This window comes from Helicoverpa armigera, chromosome 10, assembly GCF_030705265.1.
Source record: "Helicoverpa armigera isolate CAAS_96S chromosome 10, ASM3070526v1, whole genome shotgun sequence".
NCBI classification, from domain to species: Eukaryota; Metazoa; Arthropoda; class Insecta; order Lepidoptera; family Noctuidae; genus Helicoverpa; species Helicoverpa armigera.
The window spans coordinates 12,151,255-12,173,448 of record NC_087129.1 but is presented as its reverse complement, the minus strand read 5'-3'; the positions used below and the strand labels follow the sequence as shown (position 1 = coordinate 12,173,448).

The 22,194-nt window shown below is 35.8% G+C and overlaps 1 protein-coding gene across 1 annotated transcript in view; it reads right to left on the bottom strand.

Moving 5' to 3' along the window:
* Positions 1-21,555, bottom strand: part of LOC110374184 (neprilysin-4) — a 47,400-nt gene extending 25,845 nt beyond the window's left edge. The window contains exons 1-2 of the mRNA XM_064036582.1: positions 21,021-21,555; positions 6,197-6,267 (exon numbers count right to left, since the gene is read on the bottom strand). Coding sequence (XP_063892652.1) covers positions 6,197-6,267; positions 21,021-21,032 — 83 coding nt within the window. The 5' untranslated portion in view covers positions 21,033-21,555. The remainder of the gene's footprint in view (positions 1-6,196; positions 6,268-21,020) is intronic.
* Between the last annotated feature and the right edge of the window lie 639 nt (positions 21,556-22,194).

The following is a 22,194-nucleotide window of genomic DNA, read 5'->3' as shown; positions in this document are numbered from 1 at the left end:
ACATCAATCATACAAGCGCATAAAGCTTGCTGCAAATGTATGCAACCGTTGCATTACCATACTCCATGTCATATAGCCATGGAGTAAGGAATGAGTGGAGATGCCAATACAGGTAGGTCAGGCGGTCTTCTACTTAGGTCCAATACGTACGGTGGGCATGATCATAACGATCAATTACGAATGAATTAACAACGCTTTCGGGTTTTTTGAGACATCTGTCAACGATTGTTGGTATTACAACAAATGATCGGATCCAAAAGGTGTACAAGGGCGAAGACAGTAACGTTCCTCGTCCCCCGAACACCCGCGTTTTAGCGCGCTACTTTCTTAGGCGATTGTCTGTTATGGCACCTCCGCTAGTCATTTTGTTCTCCATGCATGTAACCATGTGGGCGTTCGCTGACAACTGTTTATCGGCAAATTCGAAGAAGGTTTAAAGTCACTGGACTTTAAATGACAGCGGTGAGCTTCAAAACAAAAGGACACTACAAGATTTTTATCTTTAAGATCAACGGTATGTGTTATTTGGGACCGGGCAGTCTGTAGACTGAACTGTCGTTGGCTGATAGTTTGGTTTAGAAATCGTGCATTTGATGAACCTTTTTTAGTCGGCTTCATCGTTGTTAAGTGCGCGTGTCATATATCTCCAAACTGATTATAACTTGGCCAACTAAAAGTTGCCAGTCTCCTAGGTCTTCCTAGGTTTTAGATATTGTTTCTTTTTAATATCACAAAAAGTAGTTTGTGTCATCCTCATGTACTGTTTAATTCGTGTTGACGTTATTTTTATGCAGTAATTGATATGCTGTCAACCTTTCGCATCTCATTAGAATGGATGGTGCAAAAATATCGAAATATTATACGACTTTTTGATAAAAAGATGAAAAGGGTGAATATCAACATTACGAATATCATTTTTTGTTATTACTACGGTTTTTGTCATTTTGTTAAATAACAGCTCGTATAAAACCCATAGAAAAATGGCAAACTGGCAATAAGCGAATTCAAGTAAGAACTTAACTATTCGTTGAATAAAGGAATGTTATCTACAGAATGATAAAGTGTTGATAAGCGTGAGAAACAAAACAACACAACTGAAGTAAAGCACACGTTTTTGTGATTGCTGATTAGCACTGTGAGCCGTGAAATGTGCATAACTGTAGTACTGTAGTAACTGTAGTAACTGTACACTTTGTTTGGAATTTTCAAATAGCAGATAAAAGTATTTATACCACGTTTGTTTAGATTTCAAATCACTTAGGTATGCCTTAATTTTTCACATGTAACTTCACTTTTAAATTGAAGATATACATAGGTATTATAAATACAAATAAGAGAATAATAATCACATTAACTCATGAACAGAAAAAAAACAAAAGCTAAAGGCACATTATTATAATTGCAACCAACACTTTACAATAACATGATATTTTGTACCTACAAAAACAAATGAAAATGCAAGCGACTCAGCATTCAGGCACGCTTAAAGTTTCGCATAATAACATGCAATACACATTACAATATGGAGATTATACGTACACATGGTGATTATTTCACGCACTTTTTCTTTTGTCTTCAGCGGCGTGTCGAAATGTTCCGCTTCAAGGGTGGGATCTTTGAGATCAGGACATGGTTGAGAAACTTTATCGTGCCTACATGTATGTCATCATATATCTAGCCTTTTCCCATCTATATTAAGGTCAGCTTCCAACAAGATATAGCTAGGTACCAGAGGTTTACAGGAAGCAATTGCTTATTTAGTCTTCCCTTGACAAGACTGTCAGAATTTCTGGCCTCTGACTACTCGTAACGACTGCCAAAGATGTTGAAATGACTACCATTGTGCCGTCATTCTAGTGCCATGTATTTTTATATGAGCGTTTTTGTTGCTCGGTTCGAAAAGGAGTTCGTGAAAATCCGCTAGTGGAAAAGTGCTATAATCAGTTGAACAGTACAATATCAGATGTGATGTGAAAGCCTAGCCTAGTTGACAAAATTCTAGACACAATGATTACGAGTTTACAATAGAAATACGAGTACAATTCGCATGTCGTCAGTTCTGCAATCGTCCGAACAAAATGTAACACATGACATAATTTTAACTGTATTGTTAACTGTTACCTACTCTCGTATTGCCTAACTGTTATACGTATTCTTGTCAGTTAATTGTTATTTGTTGGATAATCAATTAGAATTGAACTGTTTATCGTTATTTATCAAACATTCTTGTCTAAATTATAAATTTATAGTTGTTGTGTAACGAAGATTTTATTACTAAAATCATTATCTTACACTATACTAGTGTATAAGAAAGAGGAATATTTTTTTTCTGTTTGTTTGCATAAGAAAAATTCTTTCACTGTTGGAAAGCTAAATTCTTTCTGAGAAACACAGGCTTCATTTTATCCCGGTGCAATTAATACTCACTGACCTAGCGTGAAACCATGGGAAAATGGTAATTTAATCAAATATACTCTCTAACAAATCTTAGGTACGAGAACAAAGACATAGTTGGTTAGCAACCAAAGATTCCCCTTTTAACCTGCAGCTACAGTTGCCAGTCATGCCGGTATTAAATCTTCGCTCCTTTTAATTGTTGCAAAAATAAACTATGGACTTCGGTGCACCATCGACAAAGCATAATACCTCTTTACCGACGAAGGCTTAGGGTCTGCCCACATTTATCGATGCTGAATCGGCTAACACCGGGCAAAAAAGGTCTATCCGTCTTACCACAAAAACTTTTAACCGTCAGTTTAAGACTTGTCTAAAAAAATGTCAGATTATGACGTTGACATATGGTTAATTTTTCAGCCACATTTTTTTAGACAAGTGTAAAACAGACGTTTAAGTTTTTGTAGTAAGGCCATATATGTTTAATAGTATGTCTGTATGTTTAATAAGGGTGTTACGAAAAGAGCCGTTTGTATAGCTAATCGTTGATAAGTCGAGTAACTGTAGTGATGCACACTCGGCTTAAGCCGATTCCGCGTCGATAAATGTGAGGAGACCCTTAGATTCCGCCATTGTCTGCAAGTGTCCACGAGCGGATTTTTTATAATAATTGCTTTTTCTCCCATGCCTCCATGGTGCCATTGAAAAGCAAGATTCTTTCCGTTTTACTGAGAATTCTTCGTCATTATTGTACATGTTATGATACCTTATCGTTTAATTTTAATTTGATACTAATTGACAGCGTCTTTGTTTGCGTTTATCCGTAACAAGATTATTATCATTTTTATACTGTGTTTATGTAACTACTGTAATTATGAATTCAGATGTGCATTTTTTTGGTAACACCTGCAGTAGTTCTTAAATATAAAATGTGTCCCTTGGAAACAAAAAGTGGAAGTGGATGACAAAAATGCTTTTTCTATAAATGGGCTATCTAACACTAACATATTTTTTCAAATCAGTCTGGCGGGTCTCGTCTTTAGCGCATTCAAACTAACAAACACACAAACATACTCTAAAGTTCATAATATAAAGTCTATATGTGAATATCGTGCTTAACTATAGACACCACAATCGTACAAATTGAAGAGTCTTACAGAAGCAAAACCAACATCTCACGACAACGTTACGCAGTTAACAGTTCTTCAATGAGGAATAACTTTAACATTTCTCAGTTAAACTGCAATAAACATTCCGTTGTCTGAATACTGTTTATTATATTAATGTTATTTTGCTAAAGTATTGCTGTTGTATAAGACTGCACATCTTTGCGGTTGTAAACTTACTGCTTCCTATATTTCAGCATTGAGACAACGCTTTGTGTATTTTCTTACGCTATTTAGTTTATGATATGTAGTGCACGGTACCTGTTTCAGCAGCATCCCGGGAAAACTTCTTCCCATACCCGGATAAAACATATCTTTCATATATCCTGTATAATCCAATATGTAGTTCCCTAACAGTGAAAGTTTTATTCAAATCAGTTCAGAAGTTTCCGAGCCTATCCGATTCCAACAAACAAATATAAGTTGCGAGTTAAGATAGAAAGAAATTATATACCAATAGGTACTTTTTATAAGGCAGGATATTTTTATGCAAATGTATAAAGTAAGTAGTTCCGTTAGAGCGAGTAAAACCGTGAGAAATACACTGCAGGTGTTACAAGGCATAATAATATTATATACATATGTTTAATTTAATTGTCTTTGCGGTTGAGGATTCAATAAAATTATCGGAAAGCCAACCACGAATTGTTTACAGTTTAATCATCAATAATATGATAAGATCTATACCTTTGTTAAAGATCACTCAGGGATTCATGACTTACTAGGTGAGTTAAACCGGGAGGCATTCGGATAAACATTAGCTCATCCTCGATCATCATCTGCCTAGCCTTTCCTACAATATAGGTATAGGTACCTATATTGGTAGACAGCCTGTAGGTACCTACCAATATGGGTATCGTGCCTTCCGAAGCCTTCACTGATACATAAACAAAAAGTAAAGCAAACTTTTTAGCTTATTAATATTTTTTAACATTGCACTTAACAGGTGTGCATGCATATCAATTAAAATGTCTGATACTTATCGAAAGAAATGCATTCCCTTCCGAAAACAATTTTGAAACCCCAAAAACTGTACTTTATCTCAATCGCCATAATATAACGATAACGAAGGCCATTCCATTAAAACACAAATTTTTAGAGTTCCGTATATTTCAATATAAAAACCGGATACACGGTAGTTGCATTATCAAGATAACTTCAAAATTATTACCTTGGGTTGTCACCTAGTGTCTTAGACAATACTAGACCTTCGGCGTCAGAGGGTCGTGAGTTCATATCCACGTTCAACGAATGTATTGAAATTCTGTGCATTATTGTTGAAAAGTTAAATTATTCAATCCTATGAAGGTTTTAGTTTCAGACACGTTTTTGAAAGCTTCAAGCGTCTCATTGTTTATGTCCTGAAATAATAATACCTATTTACTTGTGACATTCGCTGAAATAACGATATCATTGTTTGATATTTCAGTATTCTATACTACGTGATTAAACAAAGAAACTAAGACTACAACGTTATTGGCTACAGTAATGCTTGCTTGGTTCATCTTCATGAGATAAACTCTTCATTACTCTTTTATGTAAATACATAGAATTTGAAGCTTCATAAGAGCTTATAAAAACCCTTCAGAAATTAATAATCATCATCCTCTGAGCCTTTTTCCCAACCATGTTGGGGTCGGCTTCCAGTCTAACCGGATTCAGCTGAGTACCAGTGCTTTACAAGAAGCGACTGCCTATCTGACCCCCTCAACCCAGTTACCCGGGCAACCCGATACCCCTTGGTTAGGCTGGTGTCAGAAATTAATAATCCTCGTGGAATTTAGAACTCTGTACAAAAAACGTGTGAAATAATTACATACGGAACCTCACTTACATTTGAAAGGCGTTACACACAAACACACTTGTGGACATTTTTTTTATTATTTGCAGCATTTATTTGGGCAACTTGTATATGCTAACATAACTATTGAGCTTGTTTACGTAATCAAATAACGTTTGCAGGTTTAATCGGATATCGCAAGAAGTTTGGTAACCTTTATTAGGCAGCTAATGATTATGACAATTATTGAAAATATAACAGTAAAATACAGCAGTTTAGAATTATTTATGTGGCACATGGAATGATAGAAGAGAAATTGTGTAAACTAAATCCTATTGTCAACTCCAAATAATGAATTAAACTGAAAATATAAACATTTCTTTTGTGCAGTTAGACGTTTTGATGAATGACTGAAACTTCTGTATATTTTTTTCTTCAATATACAATAAAGAAAACGGAAATACATACATATAAATAGTAAACATTCCTTTTGTATAGATATACGTTTTAATGAATGAATGAAAATTCTGGATATTGTTTTCCTCAATATTCAATTATGAAAATACCTACATATAACTAGTCATATTCAACGTGGCTATCATCCTTTCTATTGGTGTACATAATATTACAAAATCTTGTCTAGTTTTATTCATACACCTAACATGTTTTGATGTCATCTGGTCCATATTTAAGAGCATTGATTACGACTGCAGTACAGTTTTGTAATGCATTTGCAATAACATGCTCCCATTGTGTTTAGTCTTACATTAGAAATGAATGTATGTCTGTATATGGTAAATTGATCATTATGTACTTCACATTAAGGTTCAAAATGATTAAATAATGGTGTCCTTACAGCTTTTCTTCTATGGAGCTTGCTGTTGTCGCCTTCCCGGAGGTGTGACTCTCCGCATCTATGTCCTTGACCTGCAAAGATATATAAATTTCTTCAAAAAATATATAAAGGTAATATGTACTGGTCTACTGCATAATAGTACACAATCGTGGTAATCGGAAAAGCGACAAAACTATAGAACAAAACGACTACCTATTGAAATGAAAAATATAAAAAAAATATGTCAAGTCACTTTGATCATCCTTCGTTGTTAAGGCTAAGGTCTTGTCGTAAAAAGAACATATGAACAGCAGATCAACCTACCTCTTTGACAAATTTTACTAATCGATTATTAGCATTATTAATTTGACAAATTGAGGGTTGATGTGCTTTTGCCTTTTCATTATTCTCGTCACTAAAAGCATAGTCTATTCTGAGTCGTAAGAACGCATTAAGATATTAGCTAAGTATGCTCTTGCCCTCCTTATTTTATTATATTTATATTTCAGAGGCACTGGTAATGATCCGAAGACCCTTTAAAGGTTAAATAAATCTTCAAAACATCGCGTGAGACTTCATTACATATCATGAAAACTTCATTGCATGTTAATTATTATTATTTAAGCAATTTAACTGTCGTAAATATTAATCACTATAACAATTATATGGTTCTTCTGCAAAAATATTAAGACTTATCGTTCGTGTTTTGTAATAAGAGGATGATTATATTTTAATCGATTTATATATAAGTATCGATATTTCAATGCCAAGTGCTACAGAATATGTGCCAAACACAAGATTTGTGTCATGAGCTGTCTCGAATATCGTAGATCACAAAACAACAATTTTCTTTTCTTCAAGCATATAATTTTTTTATATAAAAATAACTACGGAATCTACTTTGCGAAAAAACAGTAGTTCATATAACATCATCCACTTCGTCGATTATTCTCGTAAGGGATTTACTAACACTTCAATATCACAATATTACTTCAGCATGATGTAATAGAGAACGTTCTTCAATCGGTAGTAGCAGCCGAAACAATGAGCCGACATCATTCTATATCATCTCTGTACTATTGTGATAGAATATCGTAAACAATGCCTACAGTACGTTATTAATATCTGTATTATGTACTGTTAGATCTGCTGCAATTCTGCTGAATGCAGACTCAGAATATTTCATACTAGATGTTTTGAGTTTATTAATTAAAAACATACACACATAAAATACAAATATTTCCTCTAAGTGTAAAATCTACACAAACATTTTTCAGCATGTAGTAGTGTGTAGACCTATTAAATACATAGGTACTTTAAAGATCTTATATGTTCTGTAATACAAAAACTAGGCTTCAACTATTTGTGACCTGAAAAATAGACACCTTATCATTTGGTGCAACATAGTACAAGTTGAACCTTATCTATGTAAAACGTAAAATTGACACCTTACTATGTCACCGTTGCATACGTCTTGTCGTTTAACCTATTTAGGCCAGAAGCATGTACATGTCGCTGTATGAAAACAAGAAACAATGTAGCTAGTTAAGTACAGTACTTTAAAGTTTTTTTTTTTTTTGTTTTATTCAGACAAAAAATTAATCTAATACAATGCTCCTCTAAGTCCTTATCTGTACGGATGGCTGTCGCCGGATGCTAGTCATAACATCCCGGCGTTACCGCGAATGCTGTATCAGCTTAGGCCACCCAACAAAGTGTTTACAAAAATATACTGCATGCATAACTAGCTAATTTACAGACAAATGATTGCTAAAATAACAAAAAACTCGACTATAATAACCAACGATAAATATAATAAAAGCAAAGATAAAAAACGTGACCATAAATGGAAACGCTAAAATATAAAAAAGAAAAACATTTAGAGATCACGGTTTGGAAGTTCAAAGAATATCTCGAAATACAAATATTGAAATACTCATTTCCAGTAGAGTAGCCACTGCCACCAAATAAATACTAAAACAAACAACTGAATAAAACAGTGAAACTGCATTGCAAAACAGATTAAAACACAATTGCTTAGACAGAAAATTGTGAAAGAACTAAATATCGACTAATAGTAAATAGTTTCTCAATGTAAGACTAATTTTAATTAGCAGAAGCGAATAATGAGAAGGACCGAGAACGTTAAAAAAAACTAGATGGATCTATTCCAGGACAAGTAAAAGAAAAATAACATAAAAAAGAACACGCGACAGATAACTGAACGAAAGAAAGAAAATGCTTTTTAGTTGTTTCATTGAATTCTCATTTTTCTCTTCTCTTATTGCCATAACAAATGTGGAACACTCGAACCCTGCTTACATGGTGCTATAAGGAACTAGGGCCCAGTGGGAACAGTGGAGCGGTTTTTCCGAAAAAAGCCCAAAGAGCCCGAGTCACCAAAGCCTAAGCCTACAAGAGCAGACAAGGGGCAGGTCAGCCCACCGACCCTCGCGATGAGTTTGGGCACCACGGACCATGTCAAAAGCGCTTTCCTGGAGTACGTTGCAGTCGTAAGGGCCACAAAGGAGGTAAACCTTAGAACTTGCAACAAGATCATGCTGACCTTCCGTCGAGAAAATGAAGGTCTGCTCCGGGTATTGCTCAAGGAAGCAGAGGCGGCGGTGTACGACAACGCCAACTCCCAAGTCATTGCGGGGGAAATGACGGGGTCGTACATGGCTGCCTACAGCGCAAAGAACGGTTTCGTGGCCCTGGACGAAGAAGCAACGGAGCGAACTGGCAAAATAAAATTCCAGACGCCACACGATGACCCGATAGTGGTTACCGCCAAATGTACCAAAATCATGCTGGAGGATAGTATCCTTGAAATGGCACAGACCGTTTCTGGGACCTCAGACACCTCAGCATCGACGGAACCTGGGCGGTACCCAATATCAGATGGGTAAATGGGGTGCCGGGGTGCGGCAAAACTACCTGGGTGGTGAAACACTTCGACGAGAGGAGGGACGTCGTAGCCACCACGACAACTGAAGCGGCCAAAGATCTAAGAGGAAAGCTTGCGCACCAATTGGGCGATAGGGCGAAGACAAAGGTGCGCACTATGGCCTCAATTTTAGCCAACGGGTTCAAGCCAAATGAGAAATGTCACCGCTTGACGGTAGACGAAGCTCTCATGAACCACTTCGGGGCCATAGTCATGGCAGCAAAGTTGTCTGGTGCAAGCGAGGTGGTCCTCATCGGAGACGTGAATCAGCTACCATATTTGGACAGGGATAACCTTTTCCATTAAAGTATACCCGTCCATATCTGGTGGCTGGCATCACACAGGAGCTGCTCTGCACCCACCGTAACCCAATGGATGTGGCCTTCGCACTCAGCGAGATATACTCAGGTATATACTCCTCTAAAACGTCGCTGTCTCATGTTCATTCCCTGAGCTTGAAGGGTTTTACGGGAGCGCAAATACCGACCACCGCCCAGAACACCCTATTCTTGGTTCATACGCAAGAAGAGAAATCTTCTCTTATTAGCCAGGGATACGGGTCCGGTGAAGGGTCGCGTACCTTAACCATCCACGAGGCTCAGGGACTGACATACGACAGCGTCGTCATCATAAACACTAAGTCCAGGAAGCTCCAAATTCATGACAGCGTCTCCCACGCGGTAGTGGCAGTGTCGAGACATACGGCTAGCTGCGTCTATTACACAGATGACGCCGACGATGCCACTGGCCGTTTCATAAAGCGAGCGATGGACGCGCCAATAAAAACGGTCGTCGAATACAACCTCAAGACGGCCATGCAACATCGAGACTCCACTGTCATGTTAGCCCTACTAGCACTCGCAAAGTCCCTAGTCGCTAGCGGGAAATGAGACCAATCCCCAATCCGTTCCTGTCCCAAAATCGTGTTTAACTAAGTTACCAAAGTCCATGAATATAGTGTTAAGTATTGTGTAAGTAATAAAAAAAAAATTCTATATACATATATATATAAATATTAAAATAAAAACGTAAATACGCGGTGGACTCACATAGTCTTAAGACTAGACATAAGTTGTGAGGCCAAGACGGCAAAAAATTATAATTAAATAAAAAAAAAATGTAAATAAAAGCGCGGACCCTCAAGTCTGCGGTAAGGCTTAATTAAAAAAAAAAAAAAAAAGACTAATTTTAATTAGCAGAAGCGAATAATGAGAAGGACCGAGAACGTTAAAAAAAACTAGATGGATCTATTCCAGGACAAGTAAAAGAAAAATAACATAAAAAAGAACACGCGACAGATAACTGAACGAAAGAAAGAAAATGCTTTTTAGTTGTTTCATTGAATTCTCATTTTTCTCTTCTCTTATTGCCATAACAAATGTGGAACACTCGAACCCTGCTTACATGGTGCTATAAGGAACTAGGGCATTAGCTAATGACTATAAACCATTTCCTTAAAACGTGGCAAACCTTGCATTACAAATCGTTGAAAAAAAACATTCGGATGTTGACAATTTCCCATTCAAGCCTTCCTTTTTTCTTCCTACTTACAAAACTAGAGGTTTCCTCATTTCCATATCTAAAGCCGTCTAACAATCTTCTCGGGTCAGTAGTTCTATCATCGAGTGGTAATTTTAGTCATCTTTCATCACCAGAGTGCAGAGTTACAAATCTATCAGAGTGATCAGTTCTGATAGCTCGTTCATTGAAGCGTCATGGTGCAAATTGGTTTTCGCAATGTGTACCTACTTACTAGTGTTTGTAAAGCTTCAGTGCACAGGCTGTAACCTCGTTTTAAGATCCACAATAGTTTTTTGTGCGATATTGTTAGGTTCTAGGCAATGAATTACATGATCTCTCTAGGTAGTGCTGTATCTGTAGTCTGTTTTATTTTTTTGCTATTAGATAATTTAGGCTATCGATTGATTTCGAATCTGTTTTGAGATTGAATGGATGTAAACAATAAAGGCACGTGAGATTTATTCACATTATGTGTTTGGTCATCAGAATTAGTTCCAAGGTATTTGTCAGTTTTAAACTGATAATTAGGTACCAGCCTTGATTTGGATGATCTCGTCTACTTAATGTAGGAAATCATATTACGAGTGACTTATTTTTTTGGGACATTAGTTTGTGCCTAAGACCACAATTTGTTATGCTGCGCGAATCTAGCTGTAGTAATTTTACTATTTTGCTAATGGACATACGGACATAACTTAAGTTACAAATATATACATTTTTCAAAATTCCATCTAGGTATTTACATACATTATTTTAACACTAAGAACCACATAAGTGCGGTAGTCAATAAGTTGTTATACCTACTCGCAACTAAAAATAGTATCAACTTAATAACACAGCTCGGATCATGGAAAAATCGTGACTACATAGATACACACAGACCGATTGTTCCATTAATCCACTATAAACTAGGTAGGAAGTTAGATAATTGGATCGAATCCGAATAGCGGGTACAAACGCACATCCGATCGCGTGCACCCAATGTCATTACACCACTGACATATAGTTTATGAGCCCGTAACTAGTAGTACTGTGATAAAGTTTAATTTCATTGATATTTATAAAAATAAATGAGCATGTTATGACAGTTTTTAATATAAGGACATTATAGGTTGCGGTTGTTTAATATAAATTAGCAAAAAAGTTACATTTTAAATATAGGTATAGTGGTTCTCTACGAGTACCTATAACAAGCGTTTGGAGTTTTCGGTGGACAAAATTTAAGAAAAAAAAACATAGGAGTTTTGTCAACACCCGATGACCGAATTTGTTAAAACGACATAGAACTCATAAATAGCATTAAAAATTAAGCGGACTTTAATGCATCCAATAGCAAAAATCTTTACCTTTGCTTACGAACACAATTACACATCTATTTACGGCATTGAAACGCATACAAAACAAAAAACAAAAACAAATCATCGTAAGTGTATCGGCGACCGGCTCTCGTACGGACCGAGCTATTATGTCATCGCGTTCTACTTGCAGTGTGTTGTCCCAATTGCTGCTAAATGTTTTTGTCTATTTTCAATTGCACTCCGACTAGATTCGAAAGGTTCAACTGGTGTATTCGGTATCATCGTAATAAGTATGATCACTATAGTTAGTTATTCTTCAAGAGCATCATTGATGTCTTTATGTAAAGAAAATTTTTACTTCGCCGGATTATTTTAATGTGGGAAATATTTTTTTATGTGTTGCAAAAAACCCATGTAACATAAAAATGACAGTGAAAAGCTTGCAATTTTAGCTTATTAACTTTTACTTTTATAATCAAAATTACTTAAGTTTATTACATTACATTACTGCAATTACTGTCTGAATTATTCATAATAGCCAACATTGCTTCAATGATTAAAGTAGAACAAATTTGTCGTTATTATGAAGCAAGAAAGACATGTAGTGCACCACACAAAAAGGTCCAATTGCCCTCAAATCATAGCTTTTGTCAGAAAGCAGTCAAAAAGTTGTCGTTTAGCTCATATTACGAAATATCGTGTGAGCGCGGGCTCCGCGACAATATTGCAACGTTGCAAGGTTTCACCGTGGGACGGTGCAGCCATTTCTTATTAATAAACTTTCCCTTTGGCTCAGGTATTGTTTGCTTGCTAGCCTTAGCCTTATTTGTTCGTGTGTTTATCTTTGACATCTTCTTTAGGCAAACTTTCGCTTATTCTAACCCTAATTTTATTTTTGACATTAGGTACCTACTAATTATTAGCTTTCTCGAAACATTTGTATTTTACAGAATTTATTTTCAGAGGAAGTCAGTCGGTATACAGCAATAAAAAAACTGCTGGCGTGAAATGAAATGGATTTAATTTCAAGAGAGATAAATAAATTAATTATATGAGACTAGTGAATAAATATTATATAAATAAAGAAATATGAGATAAACGTACCTACTGAATATCAAATTAATTGATGTCTAGTGTTTAGTAAATTATTCCTTAAGTGTGGCTTTTAAGAATAGCCTCTTGCTAACAATTAACACCTAAACTATGCTCGCGTGGGAAGCTCTTTTGTTTTTGTTTAATCATTTCATACATGACTCCTATTAACATAGTAGGTAGGTAGGTACTGACTGCATTTACGTGAATATTCCACAGTTAAATAACTTTCCATGATCCATAGTTTCAGTAAACTTAAGCGATCAAGTTCTCGGTCCGATCGTGACCTCCAAATTCGCGCCACTGCAATCAACCGCCATATTTGTCGTAACCGCCATTTTCCCCGTTTTCACGCCAAATCTGTACTAAATTTCGTTTTGTTCGATCGCTCCACTGACTACATGACACAGTGAAAACCGCAAGAGTAGTGAAGTTTTCCAAAAGAAACTTCAAGTTCATGATAAATGTAATATTATCGTAATGGTGTTGAAAACATTTTGTGGGTGCTTAAACATGGCGGCGGTTCATTGACTGGAAAGTACAAAAGGGCTGTGAATGGGCAGTTTTTGTGCATTTTCTATCATTAAACTAATGTTTTCTCTATTGGTAATAGTGGATATTGCAACACAGCTGTTATAGAACAACAGTGATAAAATTATAGATATTGTCTATTTTTTACTACCGGTAATGTTCGGATAGGTGGCGAAATCGCAAACTCAATTCACTTTTATTTTTTTACATATAATTTGAAACTTTATCTTATCTATGACATTCAGTACGAAATATAAGAACTTTCCTTGTTTTACCTCAGAATCAAAATTATGTATTTCTTAACTTTTTGCTACTGTATTTTTCATCATTTGTCATTTGGTAACATCTTCGTTTGTCGCTCATATTGTGAATGTCTAAACCCGTTTAGATATGCATTTGCAAGCGTAATTGCATAGTGCTCGCATTAAACAACATATTATGTAAACCAGGACTGAAGACGCCTCTGCCTCCTTGGCACACTTGCCTTCTATTGTAGGTACATAAGTGTATGCTTAATATTCTTGGCGTTTATTTAGATGTTATGTGAATGTAGGAGGTACCTACTTTGTTTCTCATAATTGTTAATTAATTATTATACGCCTTATTTCATTAAATAATTGCACTTAGTTAAAGGAAAGCTACTTTTTACATTTTTAATACCTACATCCTAACAAGATAAAAATGCGGCTATAGGCAAATTTAAAACTCAAGTTAGTGGTTATGTCCTGCAGACAGACATTTACATCCGGAAATAACATTATTACAGACAAGGGGAAGTGACGTAACAGGCTCATAACAAGACCATAGACAGACTCGGTTTATCTATGGGGGAAAGCGTAGGCTTCGTGTAGTTCATATGTTTCGTGCTATGGTGACGTAACGATGATGGGATTCATCGAAAGTTTGGATGGTACGCGAGAAAGATGGTAGATCACAAAATAGCCAGCAATCTTTACAGGTGTCTGATTTCAGTAAGTGTGAATTAAAGAACTATAAAGCTTCAAAACTTTATACTGATTAAAAATACGTAGTAACAGAGCATGAACTTGGATAGGTATAAAGAGGACCACTTCAAATTGGTCGATAGGTTGTGTGATAGATCTTAAATATAATGAAAAGACATGACTGTACGTAAAACACTGTAGGATAAGGGCCGGAGGATGATGACTGGTTATACATAGGTCGTCCCTTTGTCTTCCAACCTTTTAAAAATTTATGTGACACAGGAGTAAAAGTCTATTTCTTTGAATTCGTTATTAATCAATGTCTTGCAACAACAAATAAAAATGTCAAGAAATCTTCATGTTTCCTAATAAAATCTAACAAGTGGTCGGGAATCCCGGAGAATGGGAATATAAACTGAGCACGTGATGTGAATAATACATAGAATGTCGGGAATTTCTTAGTAACATAGAAATTCTATCAAATAGGATTTTCCATAACTTCCATAGCTTCTTGGTTACTAACGTTGGTTCAAAAATAAATAATTTATTATAACTCTTTAATGGCTTTTTTTAAACAATATTTTTTGCAATATTTACACCCACAATCAATCTACTTAATTGAAGTGTTCCCGTTAATTTTTTGCTGACTGCACCGCAGCGGAAAATCTTCTGTATAAAACCAGTGTAATAAAATTCCTTTACAATTAATTTGCAATTACCATAATCGCACAGTATTCTATACATTTTTCACTATATACGTAGGTATCTATCTCATCTCCTAAGATGTTACCTACCAAGACTGTATAAGACTCAGTTAATATTTAAATCAATGCAAAACTATAAATAAAACATTAGTTCATTGTTCGTGTTTTATTCGCTAAACATCTTCTCAATTGTCTATTAACACTCGAGAAGTAGAAAAACGTGAGATAAAGACGTTTTGTACAAAAGCTTGTTGCTATTTCTTAGTAACTACATACTTACATGTTTAGATTTGAAGTCATTTGTTTTTATAAACACGCTGTTTTAATTGTTATCTTGTATCTTTATGGGTTTAGATGACGTACTAGTTAGCTTGTTTTATGGAAACTAATTGTACCTATATTGTTAGTGATAGCGGGGACTACGGCTTAAGTTAAATTCTGCTTTTGAAGTATTATAAAAGGTATCTTTGAATAGCCATACTTACAAGACATAGAATTTCCTTAGTAACATATTTACATAATACCTATGTTATGTCATTTTCTATGCAAGTCATCTGAGGACTTCATAAAATGTGAACATGCAACATGTGTGTGTCGTAATAATTTTGAAGTAAATAAAGTCTAGCTTAGACAATTTCATTCAAAGGGCAAGATATATTATTACGTGTCATATACTTAAGTAGGTTTGTACGAATTTAACGCTTGAACGAAGTAACTATTGTACCTAGTAACTGTGCTTAAACTCCGCAATAGGGCCACAATGCAGTTAGAGTACGGTGCATTCTATCAAGGAGCGTCATACATTAGAATGTTTCTGCATACATCACGCCCTGCTTGTGCCTGCACGATACCAGGCAACAGGAAAACTGCAGGATAAACTGCATATACTTACCTATGTAGAACTACAGTTAAATTCAATTAGAACAGGAATTAGTCACAAAACTTCCTTCTGAAACCTATGACCCTAATTATATCCAAGACAGCGCCCATAAATCGTGTCCAAACGCTCCCTACGATTGCAAACGAGGCACAGTACCATCGTCACATAGTATAGGAAGTGCATTCACGGCTACTGGCTAGTCGCACGACTGGTCAACGGACAGTGAAATTTTAGCTGCAATTACCCTAATAATGATGTACAAGCCGCGCCTTCCCTGTTGATGCGCTTACGCTTCTAATTATACCGACGTAACGTTACATTGAACGTCCTTCTTCGGACGTAGGAAGGGTTAACCAGCTGTTGACAGTCGCAATCTGCTTTGTGATACACGATTACATTACAAAGAATCTCTAAGGATCTATGCCCAGATAGTTGATGATGAAAACCATATTTTGAGAACATAATTATGCTCCTTTCAAAAAGGTATTCTGTCAAGGAAATTGACCTAAGTCAAAGTGCAAAGTAAATGCCTCGTTTTGCAATTTTGCGGTAAGGAAGTCTCAAAGTAATCTTCAAAAAGTCACGAAATTGTTCCAATACAATAAAATTACGTCGCAACAATAAGATCCCTAATCTATAACACTAACAAGTCGTGCTAACTTAGACCTCCTCTAGCTCGTGAGGTAGGAAACGTGGCGGCTTGCGCAGGCGCATCCGTTATGCAAGGACGAGAGCTTTTAGGGCTGCTAAAGTGCTAACACAGGAAAGGACAAAAGAGCAATGAAACCTACCTACAGGATATTTTTGATAGTCCTGAAGTAGTTCTCAGAAGCAAGACAAGCTAAAGAGACATCTTATAAATTCTGGTTGTAGAGGCTATACCTGAAAGCAATTTAAATGTTACGTGGAAAAAGCCCAACTATAAAATTAGGCTTGTCACTAAGGACAACAAAACTTAGCTATTCGTTTGTTAAACAAGTAACCTATTACATAATTTTAAACAATTTTCCCACGATGAAACACCTGTGCAAACAGAATCAATAAGATATATCTGCCCACATTTAAGGTAGGGTCTCAAAACTCTTAAGCAAAAGGTGGTGACCCTAGGATCGTCTGCCGCTCCCAGCTCAGGTATTTGGAAAACTATTGAGATATCAAGTAACATTACCAAGTATTGTGTAAGAACAATCACATCTTTTATTGTTCTGGAGGAATGTTCTGAGGTGAGGAACATAACATGTGTTGCTAAAATGCTTAGATTTATGAGGCTAGGTGAAATTTCATTGCGCTGAAGTGTATTTTGTCAGAAGCTTTAATACAAACTCGTGTAATATAAACATATGACAAATAATAAAAACAATCGTGGGTAGTCGGTTCTTCCGACTTTGCTCCAGAAATTAAACCTAGTTTAACTAGGCTCAAAATGTCATGACAATAGATTGGTTTTTCTCTCACAAAATAAATAGTGACAGACATGTGACAAACTGGTTATCTGACTGAAAACATTGCTTACTGAAACGACCTAGGACTCCAAAATGTCAAAAACACACAATTTCAACATTAATAAAAACGATGAAAACTAGGAAAACTACCATTTATGAATGAATGAATGGAAAAAAGTGACATTAACATTCATACATCAAACGATCACAAAAATACCGTTGTGTGCACATTTACTACAGTTAGATCATGTACAACAATGATCATTCTTTCTTACACCTATGACTAACGAGCCAAAATTACAATATAAACTATGGACATATTATTATCTACAGGAAAAAAATAACAATATAATAATTCGGTCAAGATGACATACGAGTATTTTAACTGTAAATGTTGGTATAATCAGCACCTATTGTTGAAATCAAGAAGCAAGGGTGAATGACCGATCACTCGTCAAAAATGATTGATGATGACAATTGTCCACCATTGTTTGATAATGCGATAGTACTTAAATACTAACGGTTACTAAAGTATGATACTTAAAACGGGATCAGATTCATAAAGGATAATCAACCGTTACAGTTTTGATGGCACTAAACTGTACGTCTCAATTTCTATTGTTGTGTGTAAACACCGATTGTTACTATTGTGTATGCATCGTGGACGGCGAAGTGGTTCAGATCGGATTATCGAATGCAATGCGTAACTGCTCCTACCGCTGAAAAATTCAAGAGTGCCTTTTTACCTATTAACCTTTTTGTCCGTCAGAGGGGAACGACGAGAACCGTGCCTTTCGGCTGGAACAACGACAACCTATATAAACTGGTAGTAGACGCTTCTCGGTAGAAACGACGGCGAGGATCTAAGAAACAAAAATATGAACATGTAAACCAAAATTCACAACATACCACGCTCTAAAGGTTCTCCGCTAATAATGCCTGTAGTTGATTTGTCAAACACACCCGCAGGCAGCAGAATTGAGCTGATGTCATTCATCTTTATGTTCAATAGACTTGTAGTATTAACCTATTGTAGTCTGACTATAATACCTATACACTTTGAGGGTTATTGGAACCTAAGTATAAACCTACTGTAATCGGTGGAAATCAATGGGACTCTGTCTCGCAGCATTTTGCTGTCCCTCATTGCTCTTCATGTTTTTTCTATTTTTTTTTGTTTATTATTTTTCATGCATAGTGATGCATTTCACACAGTAAAACCTTTTTTATTTTATTTTCTTTCATGATCGAACCTACGTGACAATAACAATACCTTCTACTGCTTTAAGGATCATTTGAAGAAAATATGAACACAAGAGCTCGTAAATTCAATTCGTACCTATTCAAGATGAATGCTTTTCAATATTTTTGCAGATTTTCCATGTGTACAATCTGTTCATCATAATAAAGTATTACATTTCCTGCTTCAGGCATTGTTCCTGGTGAGTTTCAATGGGTCCGATTATGTTCACTTTATTTAGGTATCGACAGGGAATTTGCTCTGTCTCTTCAGTTCTTTCGATCTGATGAGATTCCACTAGGCGAGGTTTTCGAATAGAACGCGTTTAGATGACGTATTTTGACAAACGGACATTTTAGAAACATTCGCACGCAATTTTTACTGGCTGCTAGAACGAGTAGGTAGACTAAAAGGAATTTTATGCGTCCCAGTGCTGCACAGTGCTACATACCGGTGAAATCCTGCCTTTATAAGTACTCGAACATACAATTCTCGCAAAAATGGTTTTAAAAATTATTTTAGAAACATAAAGAAAACACCAAAATACGGTAATTTTATCTCTTCCTGTGTAAGTAGTAAGTTAAGAGTAATTATCGATCAAATATTATTAACATAAAACGAGCACTAACAATGGCCGGGCTCCAAATTCTGTCAGATTGCTTTCGCAAAACATATTCTTGTTTTGTTACAATACTTTATTGTGCTGTGAGAATGTATCTTACGAGGTTCAAATAAATATTCGATTGATTTCTTGGAATACTGGGCACGAGCGGTTTCTCGTGGCTTCGGCCCGGGGAACTTCTTCGCGTACCCAGAAAAAAATATTGTAATCCATGTAACTCGGGGATAGCGTAGCTTCTCAAGAGTTTTTTTTTCAAATCGGTTCAATAGTTTCAGAGACTACTGATTAACTAAAACTTTAATCAATGTTAAGGATTTGTTGAGGTAGGTAGGTTAACCTAAATATTTTTTTCCGATATTTAGAACTTTTGCTTCTATAGTTACTGACCCTTATAAACCTAGTGGTTTAAATAGTAGGTACTGGTCTTTTTTTTTTAATCGATGCGCTGTTAAGTCCATCAGGCTTTGCAAGTCATTTACAATGTTATTACGAAATAATTACAAATAAATGGTCGGTTACACAGCACGACAATTATCTTACTGTACTTACTAGCTGATCGTGAATGATTATGCCGATTTTCAGTTACAAAGGGCACGTAAAACTTCTATAAACCTAGGGCGTAACTAAGTACTTATACCTAGAATAAAACATGCACATTGAACTCAACTGTACCTAAGTCTCCCACTTCTTGTATTTCGCAGGAAAATGTTTAAATCTTTAAAGATTACTTTGTACGATGTGGTTTAAGGGACTTGATAAAATTAAGAAGCCATTTCTCGGAAGGTTTCGTTAAAGTGTACCTACTAACCACAATATTTTGAAAAGATTTTCGCATACGAATGCAGGGGACATCCAACAAAACGTGGTCTAATATTATGGCATTCAAGTTGTTTAGATTGTTACGACAAATTGTTTTGACCACTTTATCTAGGACCGCAAACAAATTCATTGTGGATCAATAGCAAAGTTGTTGATTCTGGTCGGTTTAGGTACCACTGCAATACGTAGCTACTATATATCAGATCACGTTTACGTAAGAATCTACGTTATTGGTGTAATTAGCAGTCGACCAATTAAGGGTTATTGATGGATCTTCGGCTAGGATGATCAATGTAGGTAGGTGTCCACAAAACTGCAATAGCCGGCAGAATTAGGTTTAAAAGAAATTAAAATGATACTTTTAATAAACCTTCTTTATTTACTCGTTCGCGATTTTAAGTTCCTTTTTCCTATTTTCAGAGAGTTACATTGCCCGCCATTTAAATATTTTTACCGATTGTAGCGACAATATTTTTTTTTAGTTTTATACTACCCTCATATTAATACTTGACTTAATTGAAGTAAGTTTAATAGATTTCTAAATTAAATGCTAGCCATTAAATTAAAATTGACATAGTCCGAGTCTTCTTGAATAAATGAATTTTCATAAATATGTAATCGACAAAAATTACATTGTTGAATAAACAAGAAATCGTAATTAAACCTGCAAGGCGCAGGCGAGTCTCTATTGGCCCTCTTGAATAGAAGCCATTTGAATAAAACTTTTAATTGCGATAAGCTATTTAAAATTATTAAAACACTGTTATTTTTTATAGAAAATCAATTAAATAAAATTCTGACTTACCTTATATTTCATTTTGTGTAAAACTCGTCTCCTTCCAACAAGAACACAACACTAACTATTCTAAAATGTAACTATCAATTTATTGTATTTAAAAATATGTATCTTCATTCAAAAAAATATGTTCGTCAAAGTTTCCGAGTGCGGATAGTTTTGGCGCGCAATTGTCTAAGTCCGCGCATGCGTACAGTGCGACCGCGCGGTAATGGCTGCGCTTTACGAGACGCGGCGGTTTTGCTTCCCCGCCATCGAAGTGCAACGACCCAATACCTACTGCTCGCGCTTCCTCGGCTCGATGCAAATTGCAATGAAGGTGAAGGTAAAAAGGTGAAGTGCGAAATTGTTGCCCAAATAGCCGACACCAGCAGTGCGTTTAGCCTAGCCAGCCAGATAATATGCGTTTCACGTAGTTTTCACGGTTTGATATTGCAAATATTTATCGAGATTGAGACAGACCTATAGATTTTGGGCAATTTTTAAAGGCAGCGTGTAACTTTGACCACGATTAAACGATTTATGAGTCAACATGAAACTGGGGTTACTCGAGGGTAGATTGAAATCAATCACTAAAATGAGCCTATTGCAAATGCGTGAAATGTTTTATTGCAATCCCAAGTTGATTCTTGTTAACAGATTAAGATTTCAAAGTGTTTATTTAGATTACAAAGAGTTTAATTAGTAGTTTGATTACAACATAATATCTCCCAACAGAAATATTATTGTATTTTCAAATAAGTACTATTTTTGGTATTTTTTTTTTTAACTATTAATCTTGATTAGACGCCTGCGTACTTAAGTCGGCCAAAGGATCGTATTCTACCCAAGTAGAACAGGGCAGGAGGAAGACGAAGAAGAAGTTCGGAATTTGTGTTTATATGGATTGGATTTCTATCTTCTTTTAGTTATAAGTTATAAACCTTGACTGAATTTGATAAGGTCTTCAAATAATATGACATAGGTAATATAAAATTTAATTTATAGGTAAAAACGCAGAGCAATCATTTTAACTACTTGTCTAACGGATATGATGATGATGATGATGATGTCCTCCTAGCCGATTATCGGCTACGGCGGCTGATCTCCGGTAATATTATTATAGTGCACGAGCATACCTACAGGTGCACTCCCTATTCCTTCACTCTCATAACCCGATGGGACGGCAATCCGACACGAACGT